The following is a 22,595-nucleotide window of genomic DNA, read 5'->3' on the forward strand; positions in this document are numbered from 1 at the left end:
ACACTTTACACAATACGAATAATGCCCTTAAGATTATAATCACTGCTAATTCTAGATCATGCGTAAGATATTTCTGCTCATGTGGCATTAGTTTCCTTGTCACAGATACTATCACTTTCCCGTGCTGCATCAACACACAACCTAACCCTTTATATGAAGGATCGCTGTAGATCAAAAACTTACCTTTTCGTTGGGTGAAACCTACACTGATGTAGTTACCACACTTTTATTTAACTTTTTAAAGAATCCTTCGCACTTATCCGTCCAAATAAACTTTTCATTCTTCCTTATCAACTTAGTCAATGGGACAGCAATCTTAGAAAAATCTTGTACAAATTTCCTGTAATACCCTGCTAATCCAAGAGAGCTTATGACTTCTATAGGAGTCTTAGGCCTATCCCAATTCGTCACAACTTCTATTTTGGCTATGTCTACTTTTAATACCTTCACTGTTAACTACATGTCCAAAAAATTGAACTTTCTTTAACCAAAACTCACACTTCGAAACTTTGCATATAACTTATATTTCCTCAAAATCTCTAAAGAAATCCTCAAATGTTCCATATGTATTTTTCCTTCGTCTTGGAGTATATCCTGATATCGTCAATAAATAATACGATCACGAACTTATCTAAATATTCCTTGAATACTCTATTCCTGAGATCCATAAATACAGCTGGCGCATTTGTCAATCGAAACACCATCACAAGAGCTCAGAGTGTCCGTATCTTATTCGATAATTATTCTTATTCCACAACTCAATCAATTCGCGATAATTGATACACAGCCTCAGACTTTCATTTTTCTTATTTACAAATAGCACTCGTGCACCCCTCAAGGATACACTCAGGAAAATAACTCCTTTATCCAGCAATTCCTGCAATTACGTCGCTAACTCTTTTATCTCGACATGTGTCATTCGATATGGAGCTTTCGATATTGATTCCATTCCAGGAGCCAAATAAATCATAAACTCGACCTCTCGATCTAGAGGTAGTCCAGGTAATTCATCTGGAAGGTCATCGGAAAAATCTTTAACTACTGCAATATCTTCAATCCTTAAGGACTCCTTTTATACATCCTTAAGATGTGCTAAATACGCTTCACACCCATGTCGTAACAGTATTTTCGTTTGGATAGCCATTAGAAACTTCTTCTCTTGCTTCTTTCCTTTGAATGTCACTTCAATACCATCTTTGCTCTCTAATTTCACTTTCTTACTTCTACATTCGATTTGCACATAGTGGTTTGAAAACCAATCCATCCATAATAGAACATCAAATTCTCTTAACTTGAAAAGAATTAAGTCAGCGGAAAAGTGCCGACCTTCTATATTCCTATCGCAAATGGGACAAATTCTCTTGGCAATAACTCTTTCTTGATTCGCTACTTCTCTAATCAAATTAGGTTCGAGAGGGTATACAACACACTTTAATCTTGCAATAACACTTTCAGCAATAAAGGATCTAGTTTTTCTAGAATCTATTAACACTTTAACTTCTACTGAGTTTATATCAAGCATACATGTCACCACATCTACATTCTGCATAACATCTTTCCTTGTCATGTTGAACGTTCTTGCCCTTGGTTGTGCTGCTGGTGCTACAGAGGGTGATGGTTCAGTAATCCTAAGCATATTTTCCTTCTGAACAGGCTCCTTACAGTTCCTTCCCATATGGCCCACATTTCCATATTTAAATAAGTCAATTCCGGCTTTCCTTTTTCACTTGGGCATTTCGTCAAATAGTGACCTTCTTGATTGTACTTAAAATAAATCACGTCTTCTTGTCTCAGATTCAGAAACCTCATCTCTAACTGGTCTTGCATATAATTTGGAAAATACTTATGTAAAACATCTCCGCAAACTTCTGCCAGATTATAACTTTTCCTTCAAGTAGCGCCTTTGAATATTTCTACCTATAACTTGCCTCAACTTAAAGGTAATAACTTGTGTACTGCGCCTTTTCTCATCCTTAATTTCTGTTAACTCAATCACTTTTCCATTTCTCTCAACCATGACCGAGCTTTAATCAGTTTTGGAAATCCTACAAACTATTGGAGATGCACGGACTGAAAATTATTAAAGTTTCTGACTTTAGGGGCTACATGTTGTTACAACAATAGAACAAGTCGGTTCGTCATAGGAGTATCTTGGTTTAGTTCTCGGTCTTGGGTTTGAGTTTTAGATTGGTGGTTTGGTGATGTGACCATTCTTTACAATCCTGATTGAGAAATTATTTAGTAATACGATAGCATGGCATATATAACAATAAAGATTCTTTTTGAAACCATTTGTGGGTTTTAAGCTGTACCCACTTGCACATGCAATCTATTACTACATTATTCACTCCTCAGTTATGGTCCTTACATGGTAAAAGATATGATTTACAAGGTATTTAGAAACATGGTATGTAAAAGAGTTGATAAAGATTTCCAAGGTTTACAAGGCGAAAGATTTATATAAGGCTTCAACAGTGCATAATAAAGAAGTTTAGGTACAATAAGTTGGAGCATAAGGTACAATGATACAGCAGGATAAAATAGAGGGAAAACTGGAAAACATCCCCCTTCCTACCCTCGACTCTACCTAGCCTCTACTAACTACAACCATAGAAAACCAAACATAATACAACAACATCGACAACTACTGCTCCACCAAAGGTCCTACATGGTCATCACCATCTAAGTATCCAAGATCTTTCTCAATATGGACTACATCCAATAAATGATCTTATAAACCCTCCAGGCCTCAGCATTTGCATCACTAGACTCACGAGCTAATATATCCACCAAAGCTCTCAACTGTTGATATTAATACTCATTTTGATGTCATATCAAATTAGATATCAATACGAACTTTGATTCTCAAAACATCCCATACTGAAGTCGACATCTATCATCTATATTAATACCACTTCTGATATTTAACAACAACCTAAGTATCAACATCAATCAGAAACTGAATTAAAACTGCTATCGTCTAAACTAGGGTCTTGAGAGAAGACATAAAATAGTAGCCACGAAACAAAATTAGGGTATAAACCTCCAACTGACTCAAAGCACTAACCCCATTCACGCTCTTATCCTATTCACTTAGACTATACCTAGTAGTCTTACTCAACTCTATATGAGTCGAACACTCTCGTAATCATGGGACTAGATCCTGTAGCTCTGATACCAAACTTGTGACGACCTCAATCTCGGGGTTAAGAAATGAGGATCCACATACCAATAAACTAACAATAAATAAGCATAAACCCCGATTAACTATTAACAGGATCTATACATGATTAAGTTTGAGACAAGATTACAACTACCAACCAGATAATATATATAACAACCCAAAATAATCTTTAATTTACACAATCGATTCCGACTTGGAACCGATATATAACCAATTGCATCTTTACCACTTCCAACTAATGTGCGTGCTCACACTCACTACTACTTGCTCTGACATCCGGAAACTAATGATACGGTAGGGACTGCCAGGAACGCTCATGCGAGCTGAACGCGTAGGTCTGGCCATCTTCTTTCTTAACTGCCATGGTTAAAGCAACACAAATATATATATATATGAGCACAAAAGCTCAACAAGTAACTACATAACAGTTCTATAAGGCAATAATAGTAAAAATAGAAAACTCTGAGGCATTCTACTTTTAAATCTCTAGGTGGAAGATTTCTATCTTTGGCTATACAAGGTTATGAAAAAAGATTTGGGCTTTCAAGAATCAAGGATAAGATAGGGTGAAATCCGACATTCATCGCAACTCAATAGAAGGAGTTAAGTAAACATTTATTTTATTTTTAATATTTTATAACATGGATGCCGAAAAAGATTTGGTATCACTTTAATGGAATTGTAACAAGAGAATTCAAGTTCACTAATAAGGTTCGCTTTAGGGAATTCGGTAGAGAGTTTAGTATTCACGGTCTAATGGATTAGAAATGTTTTGAAGGTAAGGTACTAACAAGATTAAGAGTTATTAACGGAAGTATTCAATTTAAGAAATAACATGGTGATTATTACAACTAAGCATTCACGAAAAAGCATATAGACTTGCATCAATTATAAGCATAAGGAGGTAGTAACTTGTCTTCCAACAAATCTAAGATTATTCGATCTTGACGGCGCAAATCTTCCCATTCGCTTCAGAACCTACACATTATATTAACCTCATTACTATTCACCCTTAAACACCTTATAAACCTATAAAATCCTAAACTAACTTTTACTCTTATCATAACTACTATTACACAAGAACTTATAATTACAAGAATACACATAACTTAAAAATATGCAATTCAAGTAATCCACACAGTCACATAATCACGTAATGACATGGCATATACTACCAGTTATTTATATTATAATATTACCTAAATACCTAAACACATAAGCAAGTAACATATAAGAACTATTATTGACCTTAACTTAAACCTAAAGATGATGTGCAATAATCGGAATCTTCACCTCAATGTCCCAAATACAATGAATACCACTAAAGTTTCCTAATGCCACTCGAAAGGGTGCTCTCGGGTTTCTTGGTGGAAATGGGATGTCTCCACCTTAGGCCTTCAATCCAAACGACTTCCTACAGGTTGTTAAGACTTTAAAATAACTTCTAATGTTGGTGAGACTCAAAGAACTCACTCCTATAGGCTTACAAAAATAAATATTCACACTAAGGTTCCTGCTAGCACGAGTTTGCACGTCCTGTGGTCCATGGCTGAAATATCAACTTCTACATGGGGCCTTCTAACAAAACCAATTATCATGGATTCCTAAGACCTAAACTAACTCTCATACTTGGTTTCATGCCAAGGCCTCAGCTAGGCTTCTCTAGGCCTCTGCTCAAACTTGACACTTGTCTAGCCTCCCTGGAATTCACTCTGCCCTATTTTCACTCACATAAAACTCACTTTTCTCACTCAATTCTTAATTATAATGGTTTTCTAAACTTACTAAGGATATACTATACTTATTTAAGACAAGGCCTCGTGAAGGACTAGCTCATGGCATGGTTATAATCGACCAAAGTTCAAGCTTACGCAGTCCTGCCCTTTTCTGAGCTACTCTCGAAAATGTGTGTGTGGACCTACCTAATTTCTAATTTTTCAATGAATGAAAGCCACAGGACTAAAGTACAACTCAAATCCTAACTCCAGTAAACTCGGGCCTAGCAAGGCCTTACCAAACCTCACCTAAAACAACCTATACTTATGGTGAAAAATTCTGCTACATAGTGCCTAGTGTACCTCCTTCCACTTTAACTCCTATTTCATCACCAAAACCAACAATCAAGCCAACAAATCTAACCTACATTATACAAAACCCTATTGACTATCATTTTATGGAAAATACGAGCATAGACCTAGCCATATGAGTCATTTACCGAAGCAAAACTGGGAGCATAGCAGAGCAGATTTTACATATGAAATTTTAAGCAAATTTTCGAACCAAAAATACATGGTATCAACTTAATGGCAACAAAATTTGATCATGAATTATAAAGACATATATTATAATAGCATTTTAGAGCATAAATCGTGGCATGCATTGCACAAAAAATCAAATTTAAGTCACATAGCTTATTTATCTGAAATACTACTTATTCTACAATATGCAAGCATAAACTTCAACTTTTAACGTAAAAATCATGGCATGCAAGGATATAAACTTTGTAAAATACATCTTATAAGATCTTAAGTTATTTAAAAGTCACATGCAAAGTCTCTTTATTCTTGAAAACAAACAAAACTATCACACAAACAAAAAAATCCATTGGGCTCCTTGGGAGTCATTGCCGAATGCTTGAGGCCAAGATCATGGCTTGAAAATAGAAGCAAAACACTTCATCAAGACCATCTCTTACTTAAGTTTTATGTTCCATATTGAGTTCAACTCTAGATTCAGAGGAATTAAAGTTAAACCCTTGGCTTTATCCAAATGCAACTAAGAAACTAACCCCAAATGATGATATAGAACCAAATATAGTTGACCCTTCGTAAGAGGAGTTGAAAGGTGTAAGAAAATGGAGAAAATGAGGAAGAAAAATGAGAGGGGTGGGGGAGGTTTTGGTGCGGCCGAGAGGGGGTAGGGAGAGGAGAGAGTGGAAAGATGTATTGGTGAAGAAAATGAGGTGAAATGAGTGTTTAGTCTAGCTTTTGTCTCATTCAAATGGTAGTGGATTTTGCTTTCTACCATTTTATCCTTCACCCCCTAATAGCAAGATTTTGCATGCCAGGTTTTATAGGTCATTTAGTTCGTCAAATGGAGTTAGTGGAGGGTGAAAGGTCGGTCTTACCCTTAATCTCTTTTTGGGTGGAATTTGCGTGTAATGGCACACTTGTAATTCAATAACTATAATTAAAAAGAATGTATTTTTGTAATTAAAATATAAATCCATAAATCACAAAATTAATACGATAAATACTATGATATTTTAGAAGTTTAATAAAATTGTTTTCAAAAATTTTGGACAAAAAGAATTTTTATTAAAAATAGTTTTTTCTAATATTATCATACTAATAAACCATGAAAAATATAATTAACACATTAAAAATCACATAAGCAAATGCAAATAAATTGGTTTTATTTATATAAAATTCTGAAAATCAATATTTTTAATTCTGAAAATTATTTTAATTCAAAAATAAATCAAAATTATTTAATTAGTTAATTTTAGTTAATAAGTAATTATTAAATTGGTCAATTAAATTAAATATAAATTGATTAATTGATTTAATTAGTTATTAATTAATTTTAATTGATTATTTAATTAGATTTAATTATTTCTTTTGATTTAAAAATTCCGAAAAATAGTACGAGCTTTAAATAACCTTTGGCAAAGCTTACAAGGAAAAGTGAGAAGTTTATATAAAATTGAGAAGTGTGAAGAAAGTTTATAGGAATTGAAGAAGAGATTGATCATGGCACCTATTTTAACACTTCGAGATGATCAAAGAGAGTTGTAATCTAGTGATGCTTCTCATATGAGATTAGGTTTTATGTTTATGCAACACAATAAAGTTATTGCATATGAATCTAGACAACCGAAACCTCATAAACAGAAGTATCCTACTCGTGACATAGAATTAGAAGCACAAGTATTCACCCTGAAGGTTTTGAAAAATTATCTATATGGAGAATGATGCGAGATTTATACGGATCATAAGAGTTTGAAGTACATATTCACGCAAAAGGAACTTAATATGAGACAACGAAGATGGTTGGAATTGATCAAGGACTACGATTGCATGATTAACTATCACCCAGGATAAGCGAATATAATGGAAAATGCATTAACTAGAAATGAAAGACTGAATGTGTTAACAATACCAGGGGAGTTATATAAGGACTTTCAGATTCTTGAATTGGAGGTTAGAATTTGCAAGCCTAAAGAAGCAAATATATATAGTATGACTTTTCATCAAGAATTGATTGAGAAGATAAAGAAATGCCAAGAGGAAGTAATGAATCAAGATATTAATCATTTGATAGGAGAAGAGTTTTGCACTCAAAAGGATGGTCAAGGTATTCTCAATGTTTCTTCTAGAATTTGGATTCCACCAGTGGTAGAGTTAAAGAATGAAATTCTACAGGAATCTCACAATTCAAGGTATTCAATCTATCCAGGAAATACCAAAATGTACAGTGATTTAAAGATGAAATATTGGCGGCCAGACATGTAAAGAGAAATTGAGGAATGGGTTAACAAATATTATACGTGTCAAAGAGTTAAGGCGAAGCTCTAGAGACCAAGTGGATTATTAAAACTGTTTGAGATTTTAGAGTGCAAGTGGGAGCATATTGCTCTGGATTTTATAGTCGGATTACCAAGGACGAAAACGAACCACGATGCCCTTTGGGTTATAGTGGAAAGACTTATTAAGTCATCTCTTCTTCTACCTATTAATGAATGAATTTTATTCGATAAGTTGGTTCCTATGTAATTGAAGGAGATAGTAGTTCATCATGGAGTTCTCGTGTCTATTGTATTCGACCAAGATTTAAGATTTAATTCAAGGTTTTAGAAAAAATTTCAAGAATGTTTGAGGAGCTATGTTGAATATAAGTAAAGCTTATCATCCACAGACTGGCGACCAAAGTGAAAGAATGAACCAGACAGTTGAAGATATGTTACGTGTTTGTGCTAATGATTTTAGAAGAAATTGAGATGAAGTTGGAAAACGTGAGATACTTGGACTAAAGTTGGTACAACAAATGAAGGAAGTTGCCGATATTATTTAGAAAAGGTTAAGTGCAGCACATGATCGTCAAAGGAAATTTGCAGATCAATTCAGAAGGAATCTAGAATTTAAATAAGGAGATCTAGTATTACTGAAACTGTCACCGTGTAAAGGATTGTCGAGATTCGTAAAGAAAAGAAAGTTGAGTCCATGATACATTGGACCTTTTGAAATTTTGAAATGTTTCGGAAATGTAGCATAAAAATTGGCGTTACCCCAGCATATGGAGCACATTCATAATGTATTTCACGTATTGATACTTAAGAAGTACAATCCAGACTTTAGGCATGTAATCGAATATGAGTCAATAGAACTTCAAGCAGATTTATCATATTTAGAGAATCCAATAGAGATTCTAGAAGAAAGAGACAAAGTGTTGAGAAATAAAGTTGTAAATTTAGTAAGAATGTTGTGGAGAAACACAAAGGTTGAAGAGTCAACCTGGGAGCTAGAAAGTGATATGCGAGAAAAGTACCCTTAGTTATTTACTTAGGAGATTATGAGGACAAAATCCTTTTAAGGGGGAAGGATGTAATATCCGGGATATATCGTGTAATTATTTTTATCAATAAATAATTACTATATGATTATTATGTTATTTTTTAATGAATTATCTGATGATTGGTATTGGTATTTAGATATTTATATGTGATAATTTTGGTATTTTTCTGGTAATTTTTAGATTGTTAAATGATTTTAGAAAGGAGTTATAGATTTAATAATTATTTTCTAAGAATTATAAAACTATTATATAAAACAGGGAATCATCCAACATCAACCGTTTTTACGTTTTTACAACTCGAAACTCTTCGGAAAACTCCTTACCTAATCTGAGTACTCCAAACATTTTTCATGTTTTGACTTTTTCGATCTGGAGTACGATTTGACCCGTATGAGTCCGGATTCTCGGGAGACGGGATATTATTACGTTATATTCTCGTAGAGTGTTTTATAAGAAGCCCGGTTTTGATAATTATGCAAAACTGATATCAAATCAGATCATTTTTGCAGTTACTTAGCAGCTAAATAATCTATTTTCAGATCCAATACGATCTAACGGTTATTAATATTCCAAAAGTATAAATAGCCTTTTTCTTATTTTATTTTATTCGTATAATTATAAAAAAAATAGTTAAAACCAATAATTTACAGAATATACTCGAATACTCGTCGTGTTCTTGAAAATCAAACCTAAGAACGAAGGCGTTATCGAAATCAAAACTAGGCGTATAAGTAGCTGAATTAAAACTCTTGAAAAGTACTTTCAGAATCCACCATCAATTTCAGTGCAGAAATTAAGGTTATTCTCCTATTTATTTAATTTAATTTGAATTAATTAATGATTAAAATATGAAATTTTAATTTTGATGTTGTTTGTATGATTTGATGATCGTATCTTATAGATAATTTTGTCCCGATCATTTTGATATATTATATGTCGAATTTGGAGTTCAATAACATATAGAAAAAATGGTTTGATATTCGAATTAAAAAAATTAGGGTTTATGTGTTTGAATGTTCTTAATCAATTTTTGGATATTTTTAAACTGTTGATTCTGGATTGAAATTGAGAATACTAGTTTGTAGATCGTCTCAAGACGATTCGATTCATGTAATTGGTTTTGATATTGGACTGTTAAATCAAGCTCGTCGGAAGAGAGAAGCTCACCGGAAATGTTAAGTTTTTGGCCGATTGGCGAACTGTTTTCAAGATTTAAGGCCATGGTGAAGTTTCTAGCATCAAGGATTACTAATTTGCAGTTTTGTGGTAATTTTCTGGGCAAGGACACGACGACCGGCGAAGTCGCCGCCGGTGTAGTCGCCGAAGAAGATGATGAGGATGGCTAAATTGCCATTTAATCCCCGACGTTTATCCTGATTTATAAAAATTCTATTTATGTTAGAAAAATTCACAAAAATAATATTTATGTTTTATATATTTTCAAAAATATTATTTTCTTTTTATAATTATTCTCAGAAATTGTTTTGAATTATTTAAAATTCCGAAAATCAATATTTTTAATTCTGAAAATTATTTTATTAAAAATAAATCTAAATTATTTAATTAAATAATTTTAGTTAATAACTAATTATTTAATTGGTCAATTATTTTAAATATTAATTGATTAATTTATTTAATTAGTTATTAATTAATTTTAATTTATTATTTAATTAGATTTAATTATTTCTTTTGAATTAAAAATTCCAAAAAAATAGTTTCAAGCTTTAAATATCATTTTAAATTATTTTCAAAACTCGATAATTATTAGTTGTAGGTTGAACTAGTTTGGATTTGGTACGATGTAATAAATGATAAGGCTGTGGCTTGTTTCATACTTTAACCTATTGCGATCCATGGGTATGGTATATAAGGGTCATTTCATATATTACTTTCATAAAGAGGTTTGTATATGGTGTGAGTGTCTGTGTGTTGTGAACCCCAAACTTCTGACAGGGGTTTGGAGGGCGTCACCTATATCATCTTGATGCTTGGATTCACGCGCCAATGCTAATAGAGATGGGCAGATGAATGCAAATGAATTATCTTCTAAATCCATGCACAACTTGTGAGTGTACCATGGATGAAATAAGGCGTTGCATAGTTAGTTTTTATGTAAAATAAATATATATAATTAGATATTATTAAATAAATGAATAAGAAATTAAAGACTTACATCATAAAAATTTGCAGAATGGGTATATTAAGCCAACTCAACTTCAAAAACTCGTAGACATCTTCATTGGTGACATACATGGGAAATTTAGCACTTTTATGAAATTTAAACACCTCCTCATTTTAATCAGCAGCGTTAGTAGTAGATTCTCGAAGCATATTTTCAACCAAAAGTTCGACATTTTTCACTCAATTTGCCACCTCTGGGAAAATCTTGATTCTTGATAATAGGCGACGTTGACTCTTCACTAACAATCTTTTTTAGTTTGTGAGAAGCTACCTTATAACATTTTTCTTCGCAGGTTCCTACTTAAAAATAAATTAAGTCAAAACTGCATTTTTCTTTATTTTCCTCTGTAGTTCTATGAAGTGAAACAAAATGAATAGCCTTATTTTTTTTATTAAAAGATCTTACCTGACTCAAGATCACAATATCTTTTGGCCATTGAACAAAAGCTACCAGTTGCGTCGCCTACAGTTTTGACGCAGCAACAACCTTGACTAACAAGCAATAAAATATATATTACTAATCTAAAAAAGTACCAAATGAAAACTAGTTAACACACAATTACCAATTAGACATTCTAGTATAAGAAAATTATAAAGCAGCTAAGATCAAAATGTTTACAAGATATAAGTTACCAAATAAATAAAAAGGAAGTTTGTTGAGGTTAAAACTGCTTACAATTTTGTTAAACACTTCTCTAGTGTGCTCTTACCCATTCATAACTACGCACAGTCGATAAAATTGATGGATCAATGGATGATTCCGACATGTCTAAAGAATCGATGGGATCATTTTGGTGCCACTTGCCCCGATTTCCTATATATCCACCTTTTCTAAAAAATGTGGATCTTTGTCGTCTTTCTTACTTTCCTTCACTTTTTCACTAATTTCCTACACATTAACATATGTAAAACAAAATAAGGTTTGGGTTAAAATGTTATGGTGAATAATATCCACCTCAAGAAACTATCAATATTCTTGAAAAAAAAACTACTAATGTTTACCTTAAACTCAGGAGATTCGTGTATTTTTTTAAAGGTTTCCCAGTCATCTCCATTAATATAAGGATATGTTTCACAGGCGTTCTTGCCTGTATGCAAAAAATATCGAACCAGATTTGTGTTGAAAATCTTCTAACTCTTTTCCAATAGCTTCCAACACTTGTTTTTTTAACCGGTAATCCTTCAATTTCCAGTGCATCAATTATAACCGATTTTAATTTACAAATAAAGACTGTGAAGAATAAACATCTAATCTAATAGATTTTTATAAATATATTTGTATACCTTAATATCTTCCCAAATCACATTCTTTAATCTGTGGCTAAGTATATCCAAACTCTTGATATTTATATTAACATGTAATCTACCAGCTCTTCCAACATATGACGCAAACCGGGGTGCCATCTCCCTTATCGGGTTACCATATTCATCAAACTCAAGGTTGGACTCGATTTTTTAATTTTTAACGTTTTCTTTTAATTTTGAGCACAAGGTTGGACCTCTAATCTTTCTCTTATTGCCTCGACTTGAACTTGACTTATTATTATCCACATTCATTGCAAATACTTGGATCATGACAGCAAATATGGTATGAGGTAATATCGAAAGTAAAAAATGATGAACTATAAAAAATATAGTAAGTTAATATGGGATCCTTACAACAACTTTCACACGAATTTGTAAGTATTGTATAATGTATTGACATGACATATAGAATTCTCCCTATTCGCGATACAATAAGCTATAAAACTATTCTTCTCGCTTTCCCTATTTCATATTTAAGTTTTTAACATAAATTATATTCAAGTAAACTCGGAATTAAAGGTACAACGGGAACATGTAGCAAAGAGTTAAAAAATTAGGATGTACACTACATGTCTTTTAAGATGAATCTTTTCCCTATGGATAAATGGAGGTTTACTATAGTATTCACTTGAAATTTACCAAAATTGGAAGTGGTGAAAAAATTAAAAATCATATTATAAAGTCTAAAAATTTATGTTTAAACGCGTTAATTACTCGATAAAAAGTTGCATAATAATATAAAAACATGATAATCATAAGTAAGTAATAATGTGAGGAATTGGTTTATTATTGATATCACTGGTAGTATCATTATTATTAGAATTGTAGTTGCAATATATTTTTGTAACTACTGGATACATAAACTCTAGTATTAGACTAGCCTTTGGTTTTGATAAAAGAACGATTGTGTTCATTTTTTAACCCACTTCCCACTCTTTAAATGATGCATCTGCCGAATCAAGGTTATGTATTTCTTTAAGTAAGGATCAACTTCAGTCTGTTGTAGGACAAATAGATGTGCTCTATCACACAATTCAGCATTGGGAGTGATCAATTTATTTCCCAACATACCTTGACCTTCGAGTCTTCCCTCATGACGAGATTTAAGAATTTGGCCTGGATCAACAGAAGCTAAGTACTCGGTGCAAAATTCAACAGTCTCTTCAAACGAATATCCTTCAATAATGCTACCTTCAGGACGATACCGATTCCAAACATATGCTTTCAGGATTCACAAGAATCTCTCAAATGGATACATTTACCGCAAATAAAATGGACCACGTAATTTAATTTCTCTCACCAGATGAATAACTAAATGTACCATAATATCAAAGGACGCGGGCAAATTCACAAAGTGTAAATATAATATTGGCTTGCAATGTATCCAACGTCATGGGATCAATCACCTTACTGCATATAGCATTAAAGAAGAACCATAATTTTGTTATGACCAATCTCACATGCTTCGGTAATATCCCTCGAATGGTAATCGGTAATAAATGTTGCATTAACAAATGACAATCATGTGATTTTAGCCCCACCAATTTCAAATCTTTCATCGATATAAGCCTTTAAATGTTTAAAAAATATCCTGATGGAATCTTAATACCTGATAAACACTCACAAAAGCTAATTTTCTCCTTTCTAGACAAAGTGTAACATGTCGGAGGCAAATATGAACGTTTTCTCGATATTTGTGGTGCTAGTTCTTTTCGTATTCCCATATCTTCCATGTCTAATCTTGCTTCGATTACATCCTTATCTTTTCAGGTATATTTAACAATGTCCCAATAATTCTTTCACAAACATTTTTTTTAAATCCCAATAAAATTAAGATAATGTCTAACTTATAAGTGTTCCCAATATGGAAGATCCCAAAAAATAGATCTCTTCTTCCATAATTTGCTTTCGTTGGGATTTTTATAAAGTTTTTCTAGTACAACTTCAATATCTTTGACCCGATCAAGAACTTGTTTTCCAGATAAAGGAAAATGAGCAACTCGACACTCGATATTTCCATGGAAAGGCTTTTTATTTTTCTGATAAGGGTGATTACTAAGAAAGGTTTACCCTGTACTTTGAAAGGTTTCCATATGCAGGAAAATTATTTATGGTGCAAAATATCATAGCACGCAAAGTGGAATCAGATTGACTATAAGCATCATAATTATTACACCTTTGTCCCATAAGATTTTTAAGTCTTCAATAAGCGGCTAAAGATAAACATCTATGTTATTCCCCACTTCCTTAGGACCTGAGATTAGCAATGTTAATATTATGTACTTACGCTTCATGCAAAACCACAGAGGCAAATTATAAACATTCAAAAGAACTGGCCATGTGCTGTGATTAGAGCTCATAGTGCGATATGGATTCATGCCATCTGCACAAAGTCCAAGCCCTAGATTTCTAGATTCCTCGCTAAATTCAGGAAACTTTCCATCGATGATTCTCTATTGTTGAGAGTCACCAGGGTGTCTAAGCATCCCATCAGATTTTCTCCCTTCTACATGCCACCTAAGACGCTTTCACTGTAACATAGTATTATTTTCCTGTCCTTGATCTATGTCGAGCTATTCAAACCATCCTTTTTTAGATTAAATAACTATCTTCAATCTTGCTCAAAAGATACTTTGATAGTATTAACGTTTTAGGCAGTTACGCAGTTACGCTAGTGTTATAGGTATATGTAGTGGACACGACAATGGTATAGTAGTGTCTTGTGAGCATATTGGGCCGGTACATCCATCAAATAGATAATAATAAAGTCTGGGAATTGTTTATTGTTGTCTTTCATCCACTATTTTTATATGACTTGAACAACTTAAATAACGAATCAAGCCGAGTATGAGTTAATCTCGATTGAAGTTTGAGCCACACACTAATAAAACTTGAATAGACTTGATAAGTTTATCGAATATAGATATCGAGCTCGAATACTTATTAAATTGTGTTGAGTTAAAGAATAGCGGCGAGTAGGGTTTAATTATCACTTCAACCATAAGCTAACTATTGAACTTTCAATAATCATCTCAAATAAAGATTTATTCAAAAACAAGTATTTCTTGTATCTTTTTTTGAACTAATTATTTTATAAAAATATCAAATATATTTTTTTTGGTTATATTTTTAAGAAATATTGTTGGAGACATCACTACTCAAATTATACATTAAAAAGTATAGTGGTAATGTTGTGAATTTACTATGAAATATTATGTATATTAAAATCAACGAGCTTACTTTATGTTTTTATATCACTTTGCATTACTAAATTTATTCTAGTACATATTTTATTTTCTTTATTTTCTTTAATGTTTATCAAAACTTCTTTATATAAATTTTTGATATTACAATTTTATTTTAACAATGAATTTGATTTGTTGACGTATAGTATTTGTCATTGATGTTGTGTAAAATACCTTGCAAGCCTTAGAGTAAAAATTTGAGTGTTCTCTCGTGAATTAACATTAAATATTGATTTTATATTTTAATTTTCATTGAAAGAATGCAACCAATTTACATATTGTTGAATGAAATTCTAATTTATATAGCTTTATACAATTTTAGTATTTTATAATATAATGAAATTATTGTTAAGTTTGATATTGACAATAGTAAACGTAAAATTTTCTTTATTATATAAATTAAAATTTAACTGATAAAATTGAATTATAGTATTTAATTTATAAATTCCAACAAGCGCACATATGTTTTTTCATTCACAATCTTTTAATATTATATCTATGGTTGATAACTTTTTTTTTAATATCTTATTACATAAGTTATAAATTTGAGGATATATTCAAAAAATTTCTTATTTGTCATGTATTTTTAAAATGAAAAGAAATTTGTGCAATACATATTACACGTTCTTTACTTTTTCAATTTATAATTACGAATATGATATATGTACAATTATCTTATTAATTTGAGAATTGTAAGATATCTTACTTTAAATGTAAGATGTATATTTTTATACAAAAATAAACATAAATTTTCAATTTATTAAAATATATTGGAAAAGCTTTTTGTGCATGTGTATACTTTCTTATGGATATATTATTTTGTTGGGGTTCGTTGACTCATTTTTGGTCACCTTTTTTTTTAATATCTCATATACCACCATAAGAATAATGTTAGACAAAAGTATTTTTTTAAATTTTTAAATTACATTTTTTTCTATTTTTAATAAATATGAATAAAGATTTTATATTAAATAATAGAACTAGGTCTACACAATAAATAAATTATTAGTTATATTCAAGCAGATGCATATAATAATTAAAACTTATACCGAATTTAAATATAGAATGGGAAGGTTAAAACCGTCAAATTATAATGTCCAAACCCTAGATAGTGTATGTCTTGACTCCTTTATATAAATATAATACATTCTCACTGTATTATGTTGGCCGCCTTACACACTTCTCTCTGTCCTAAATTCTATCTTCTATCTTCTATCTTATAATAAATTTTCAGTGTAGCATACTAGCAACCGCACGCATCTTAGCCGCCCCTTAACATTTCTATTCTATATTCTATCATCCATTGATTGTATTCCAGGCCTCCTGAATCATTTAGTTCTTTCAATTGATTTTGTAAAGTACCATAGTACACAAAATTTGGCCTCTTAGTTTATGGAATTTCTACCTATAAGTCTAGTCTCTGGGCATGATCAACAAGAAGTAAGTTTGTATTTACATCTATTTTATGTTTCACATGTCAGATCTAAATATTTTATGTCAGATCTTATTATTGCACTTATGACTATCATTTCATAACTAATTTATTGTATGTATGTCTTTTTATCATTTTCAATTAGGGACGATAGTAAATTATAAATACTTAATCATAAAATTGAAATTGATTGACTTTTGTTAAGGTGTGGTAAGAAATATGAATAGGTACTCTAACCATGTTTAATTTGTATACATGTACAAGTTTCCAATATTTTGATATAGATCCATAATTTGACTTATGCACACAACATTATTCATTTGAATTATGAATTATTCTAATTTCCAATATATATGTCTAAGAATACATATATATTTTTTTGACTCATTATCTATATTAATGTTCGGTGCCTGTAAATAATAATGGTTACTAAATTTTAAGAATTTTGATTAGCTTGTATGCTAAAAGTATTTATACTGCACAATATACACAGTGAATAATCCAGAAGTTGACTACGCCTGGGAGCATGGCACAAATGTGTGGAAGGGTGATAAACCCTATTTTGAGTGGAAATATTGTGGACACACAGTGCAAGGCATTTCAAGGCTTAAATACCACCTTGCCAACGCATACGGCATAGTTAAGGTCTGTGATTTGCTGCCTAATTCTGTCAAGCAAGGATTTAGAAATAACTTTGTTGCAGATCCCTACGATCCGGAATTCCTATATCTCAAGCAGAAGCAAAATAGGGTTCCACCTGTAGAAGTTAGACCCTGTGATGTGGTAAGATCAAGCCTTCTGACTCTCAGCACTACAAAAAAAAGCGTAAATACAACCAGAAAAAACCGGTTGTATTTAGTTAAATTCGACCGTTTTTGGTTGTATTTAGCTAAATACAACCGGTTTTTGGCCGGTCGAAAATACTCGAGTAATATTTAGTAGACCCGTTGTATTTAAATTTGCCAAATTTTGCTTTAAATTTCAAATTTTCATTTGAATTTAAAAAAATCCGGCATAAAAAACCATGAAAATTTAAAAATCCCGCCTGAAATGCTTAATTCGACTGCATATGCTTGTTTATTAAATTCAACCACTTTCGGTGAAAAAATAATTTCTATTGTTTCCGGTAAATATACAATTTCAACTGTTTTTGGTCAATAATTATATTGAACTCGTTTCGGTCGAATTAACATAACAAAAATTCAAAAAAAAATCCTGCTGTAAACCACCTCTAAAGAAAAAGCCAGATATTTTTCGTTCCAAACATCACAAAATAATAAAGAGAAACATTTAAAACAGTTGGCTTAAAACCATAAACTAATTAGTTCAGCTAGTTTCGTCATCGTGAAACAACTAGAAAGTTTGATGACCATTAGTTACATGCCCCACGAACTTAACAAAAGAGCTACATAGCTTTACAAAAGAGGAGCGGATATTCTAAAACCCAAAAGGTTCTGCAGTTCATGAAAAGCTGAGCAAATATTACCATATTATCGAGCTAATATACCAAAGCCTACATCAACGGGTAGTAACGTGCATCAAGGTCTTCATCTTCATTTCCTCCTGATACTTCATCCCCATTGTCGCCCGACTCAGCCATCATAGTTTCCTACGTAAATATACCTGACTTGTTAGTAACTACAATTTCCACATATTAGCAATATTCAGCATTAACACATATACTAATTCTATTCACGACATAAACTACACTAAAATGCAAGTACACTAAAAAGATTAACAATCCATTAATCAAAAGATTAACACTCCAACTTATATGACCATTTAATTCCGATCTTTCCAAATTCAAATGTTGTATTAGACGGCAACTTTAATAAATCATTGGAACTAAAATACCACATACTAGCATACCACTTGATGTGCTTCAATTTAAGACAATAGATCTTGCAAATAAAATCATCAAATAGGCCACGTGTTAGCTATCCTATCAATAACTTCTAAAGGCAATATGTGCAATTATTTCCTGGAACAAATTAGCAAGGCACAAGGAGTATCTTCATTGTAATTGCTTGACCAACATTCACAGTTAGTAAACAAGTTTTGAACCATGCTTTTTACGATAAAAACAATAAACTTGCACATTATCGTTGTAAATGGTAAACAGACCAACGAAAGCCCACATAAACTTTACAATATCTCACGTCAAGATTAGCAACCTTGTTTTTTAAAAAATTTAGCCATCTCCTAAACATACACTAGTCACACACAAAGTCACGCACACACAGTCACTCACACACATTGAACACACATTACCGCTAAGCAATTCTTCCCTTTTATTGTGTTTACCAAGTATAATTTCTATACTTTTGATAATTCACATGTTACAAACACTTTTCATGACACTGTTAAAATAATATAAGCTAAACTTATTTTATAATATTAATTATCTAGAATGTTCTTGAAATATCTACTTTAGTCTTTTGAGTTCAAGTCCTTTGAGCTCTTGTCTTTTGAGTTCATGTCTCTTTGCTTTTCATGTTCCTAGAGAGTTACTAAATTTATTAAGGTGCATGTACTAGAAACTTTCTAGGAGGTTCCATGTAGTCCTATAAATAGGACAATCTTCCAAGCTTTGTTATCATAAAAAAGTTTATCAAATCATTTGAGTGAAATACTTTTGTGAGTTTATTATATTTCTTTTGTGTGAGTAAGTTGTGTGGATTATTGAGAACAAGTTTCTTCTCTTTAATCTCCAACATTGTTATACACTTAAATTCCTACAAAGTGGTATCAAGAGCAAGGTTAAGAGATGGCTTCCAACAACAACATGTTGCAACCTCAACTTCCTCGTTTGACGGGAAAGAATTACAACCAATGGAGCATCCAAATGAAGGTTTTATATGGCTCTCAAGATCTTTGGGAAATTGTGGAGAATGGATATGAAGAACCGGAGAATCAAACAAATCTCTCAACACAACAATTAAACACTTTGAAGGAGAATCGAAAGAAAGACAAAAAGGCTCTCTACTTTATTTATCAAGCGGTGGATGAAGTAATTTTTGAGAGGATTTCAACGGCGTCAACATCAAAGGAGGCATGGGACATCCTCAACAAGGCATACAAGGGTGAAGAAAAAGTCAAAATGGTAAGGCTTCAAGCTCTAAGAGGTGAATTTGATTCACTAAATATGAAGGAAAGTGAAACGGTGGAGGAATATTATAATCGAACAATTTCGATTGTTAATCAACTTCGTGTAAATGGTGAAGATATTACGGATAGAAGAATCTTGGAAAAAATTCTTCGTAGCATGACTCGAAAATTTGAGCATGTTGTTGTGGCTATTGAAGAATCAAAGGATATGAATACTTTCTCTCTTGAAGAATTGTTGGGCTCATTACAATCTCACGAACTCCGCATCAAACAATTTGACTCATCTCCTTCCGAGCAAGCTTTTCAAGTTCAAGACACTAATCGTGGTGGTTTTAGAGGAAGAGGTGGAAGAGGATCATTTCGTGGTCGAGGACAAGGAAGAGGAAAGGTGCCAAGTGAAACTTCTAGCACATATCAAAGAGGAAGAGGAAGAGCTCGTGGAGGTTACAATGGAAGAGGAAGAGGTAATTCTTTTAATTTTCAATGCCATTATTGTCATAAAAATGGGCATATGAAAAAAGATTGTTATAAAAGGATTAATGATGAAAAAGATGAATCAAATTTTCTACATGAAAATGTTGAGGAGAAAGATGAAAGTATGCTTCTTGTTAGTAATGTTCAAGAAGAATCTCTTGAAGATGTTTGGTATATCGATAGTGGTTGTAGTAACCACATGACCGGAAATAAAAATTGCTTTGTGAATTTTGATGAAAGTGTCCAACGAGAAGTCAAGACGGGTGACAACAAAAGGCTCATTGTCAAAGGTTGTGGGGATATTCCAATCCGAACAAAGCAAGGTACAAACTACATCTCTAATGTTTACTATGTACCCGATCTTAAACATAATCTTTTAAGTGTTGGGCAACTTACAAGAAAGGGACATCATGTGAATTTTAAAGATGATTTTTGTGTGATCAAAGATAAAAATGGTGTTCTTGTTGCAAGAGTCAAGATGACATCAACTAAAATGTTTCCATTGAAAATTCAAAGTGAGTCTCTTCCATGTTTTGCTAATATTGTGAATGACAAGTCTTGGCTTTGGCATCTTCGATATAATCACTTGAGTTTTAGCACTCTATCAAAGATATGTAAAGGTCATATGGTGAGAGGCATTCCAAATATTCAAAGGCAAGATCGAGTATGTGAAGATTGTATTTTTTGGCAAGCATCATCGAGATCCATTTCCAAAAGAGAAGGCATGGCGAGCTAAAAAACCATTGGAATTGGTACATTCGGATTTATGTGGACCTATGCGCATAAACTCTATTGGAGGTAGCCGCTATTTTCTCACTTTTATTGATGATTATAGTCGCAAGATGTGGATTTATTTTCTCAAAGAAAAATCTCAAGTATTTGAAACATTTAAAGTTTTTAAAGCATATGTGGAGAAAGAAAGTGGTTATTCTTTAAAGACACTACGATCCGATCGTGGTGGTGAATATATGTCCCAAGAATTTGGAAGTTTTTTGAAGAAGCATGGCATTCGTCATCAACTAACGGTTCGCTCAACCCCTCAACAAAATGGGGTGGCCGAGAGAAAGAACCGAATAATCATGGAGCTTGTTCGAAGTATGTTGAAAACAAAAGGATTGCCTAAGATGTTTTGGGCCGAAGCGGTGGCATGTGCATGCTATGTTCTCAATCGTGCACCTACTAAAAGTGTACAAGAGAAGACTCCACAAGAAGCTTGGAGTCGTAAGAAGCCATGTGTCTCTCACTTTAGAATTTTTGGAAGCATTTGTTACTCTCATGTGCCCGATGAAAAGAGAGGCAAACTTGATGATAAATCCGAAAAATGCATCTTTGTTGGTTATAGTGAAGCTTCCAAGGCATACAAATTATATAATCCAATTACAAAGAAGGTCATAATTAGCCGTGATGTAATTTTCAATGAGGAGGCTTCATGGGAATGGAAGAATGAGAAAGAAAGTTCAAGAATCTTTCTTGATGATGATGCATTTGAACCAATTGAAGAAGAAGGCTCCACTCCACCATCCAATTCTCCTCCAAGCTCGTCATCATCTTCAAGTTACGAATCACCACCTAGAAAGACAAGATCAATGGCGGACCTTTATGGAACAACCAGAAGAATTTTGGAAGATGAATTTGTTGATTTTGCCTTATATGCAAATGCGGATCCGGTTGCTTTTGATGATGCCGCTAAGGAAAATAAATGGAGGCAAGCTATGGATCAAGAAATTGAAGCAATTGAAAGAAATCAAACATGGGAGTTAGTTGAAGCTCCTAAGGAAAAGAAGCCCATTGGAGTCAAGTGGGTTTATAAGACAAAATTAAATGCACAAGGTGAAGTTGAAAAGCACAAGGCACGATTGGTTGTAAAAGGCTACAAGCAAAAATATGGGGTTGATTATAAAGAAGTATTTGCTCCCGTAGCACGCCTTGAAACCATCCGTTTGATCCTTTCTTTGGCCGCTCAAAATAAGTGGAAAGTTCACCAAATGGACGTCAAATCCGCTTTTTTAAATGGAGAATTACAAGAAGAGGTGTATATTGATCAACCACCGGGCTATGTAAAGAAGAATGAAGAAAATAAAGTCTATCGGTT

The 22,595-nt window shown here is 32.5% G+C and overlaps 1 protein-coding gene across 1 annotated transcript; it reads right to left on the reverse strand.

Moving 5' to 3' along the window:
- Window positions 1-1,072: 1,072 nt before the first annotated feature.
- On the reverse strand, window positions 1,073-1,675 carry LOC141660017 (uncharacterized). Its single transcript, XM_074466973.1, has one exon. The coding sequence runs from the start codon at window positions 1,673-1,675 to the stop codon at window positions 1,073-1,075; it is 603 nt and encodes a 200-aa protein (XP_074323074.1).
- Window positions 1,676-22,595: the final 20,920 nt, after the last annotated feature.

This window comes from Apium graveolens, chromosome 5 (assembly GCF_009905375.1).
Source record: "Apium graveolens cultivar Ventura chromosome 5, ASM990537v1, whole genome shotgun sequence".
Lineage (NCBI taxonomy): Eukaryota > Viridiplantae > Streptophyta > Magnoliopsida > Apiales > Apiaceae > Apium > Apium graveolens.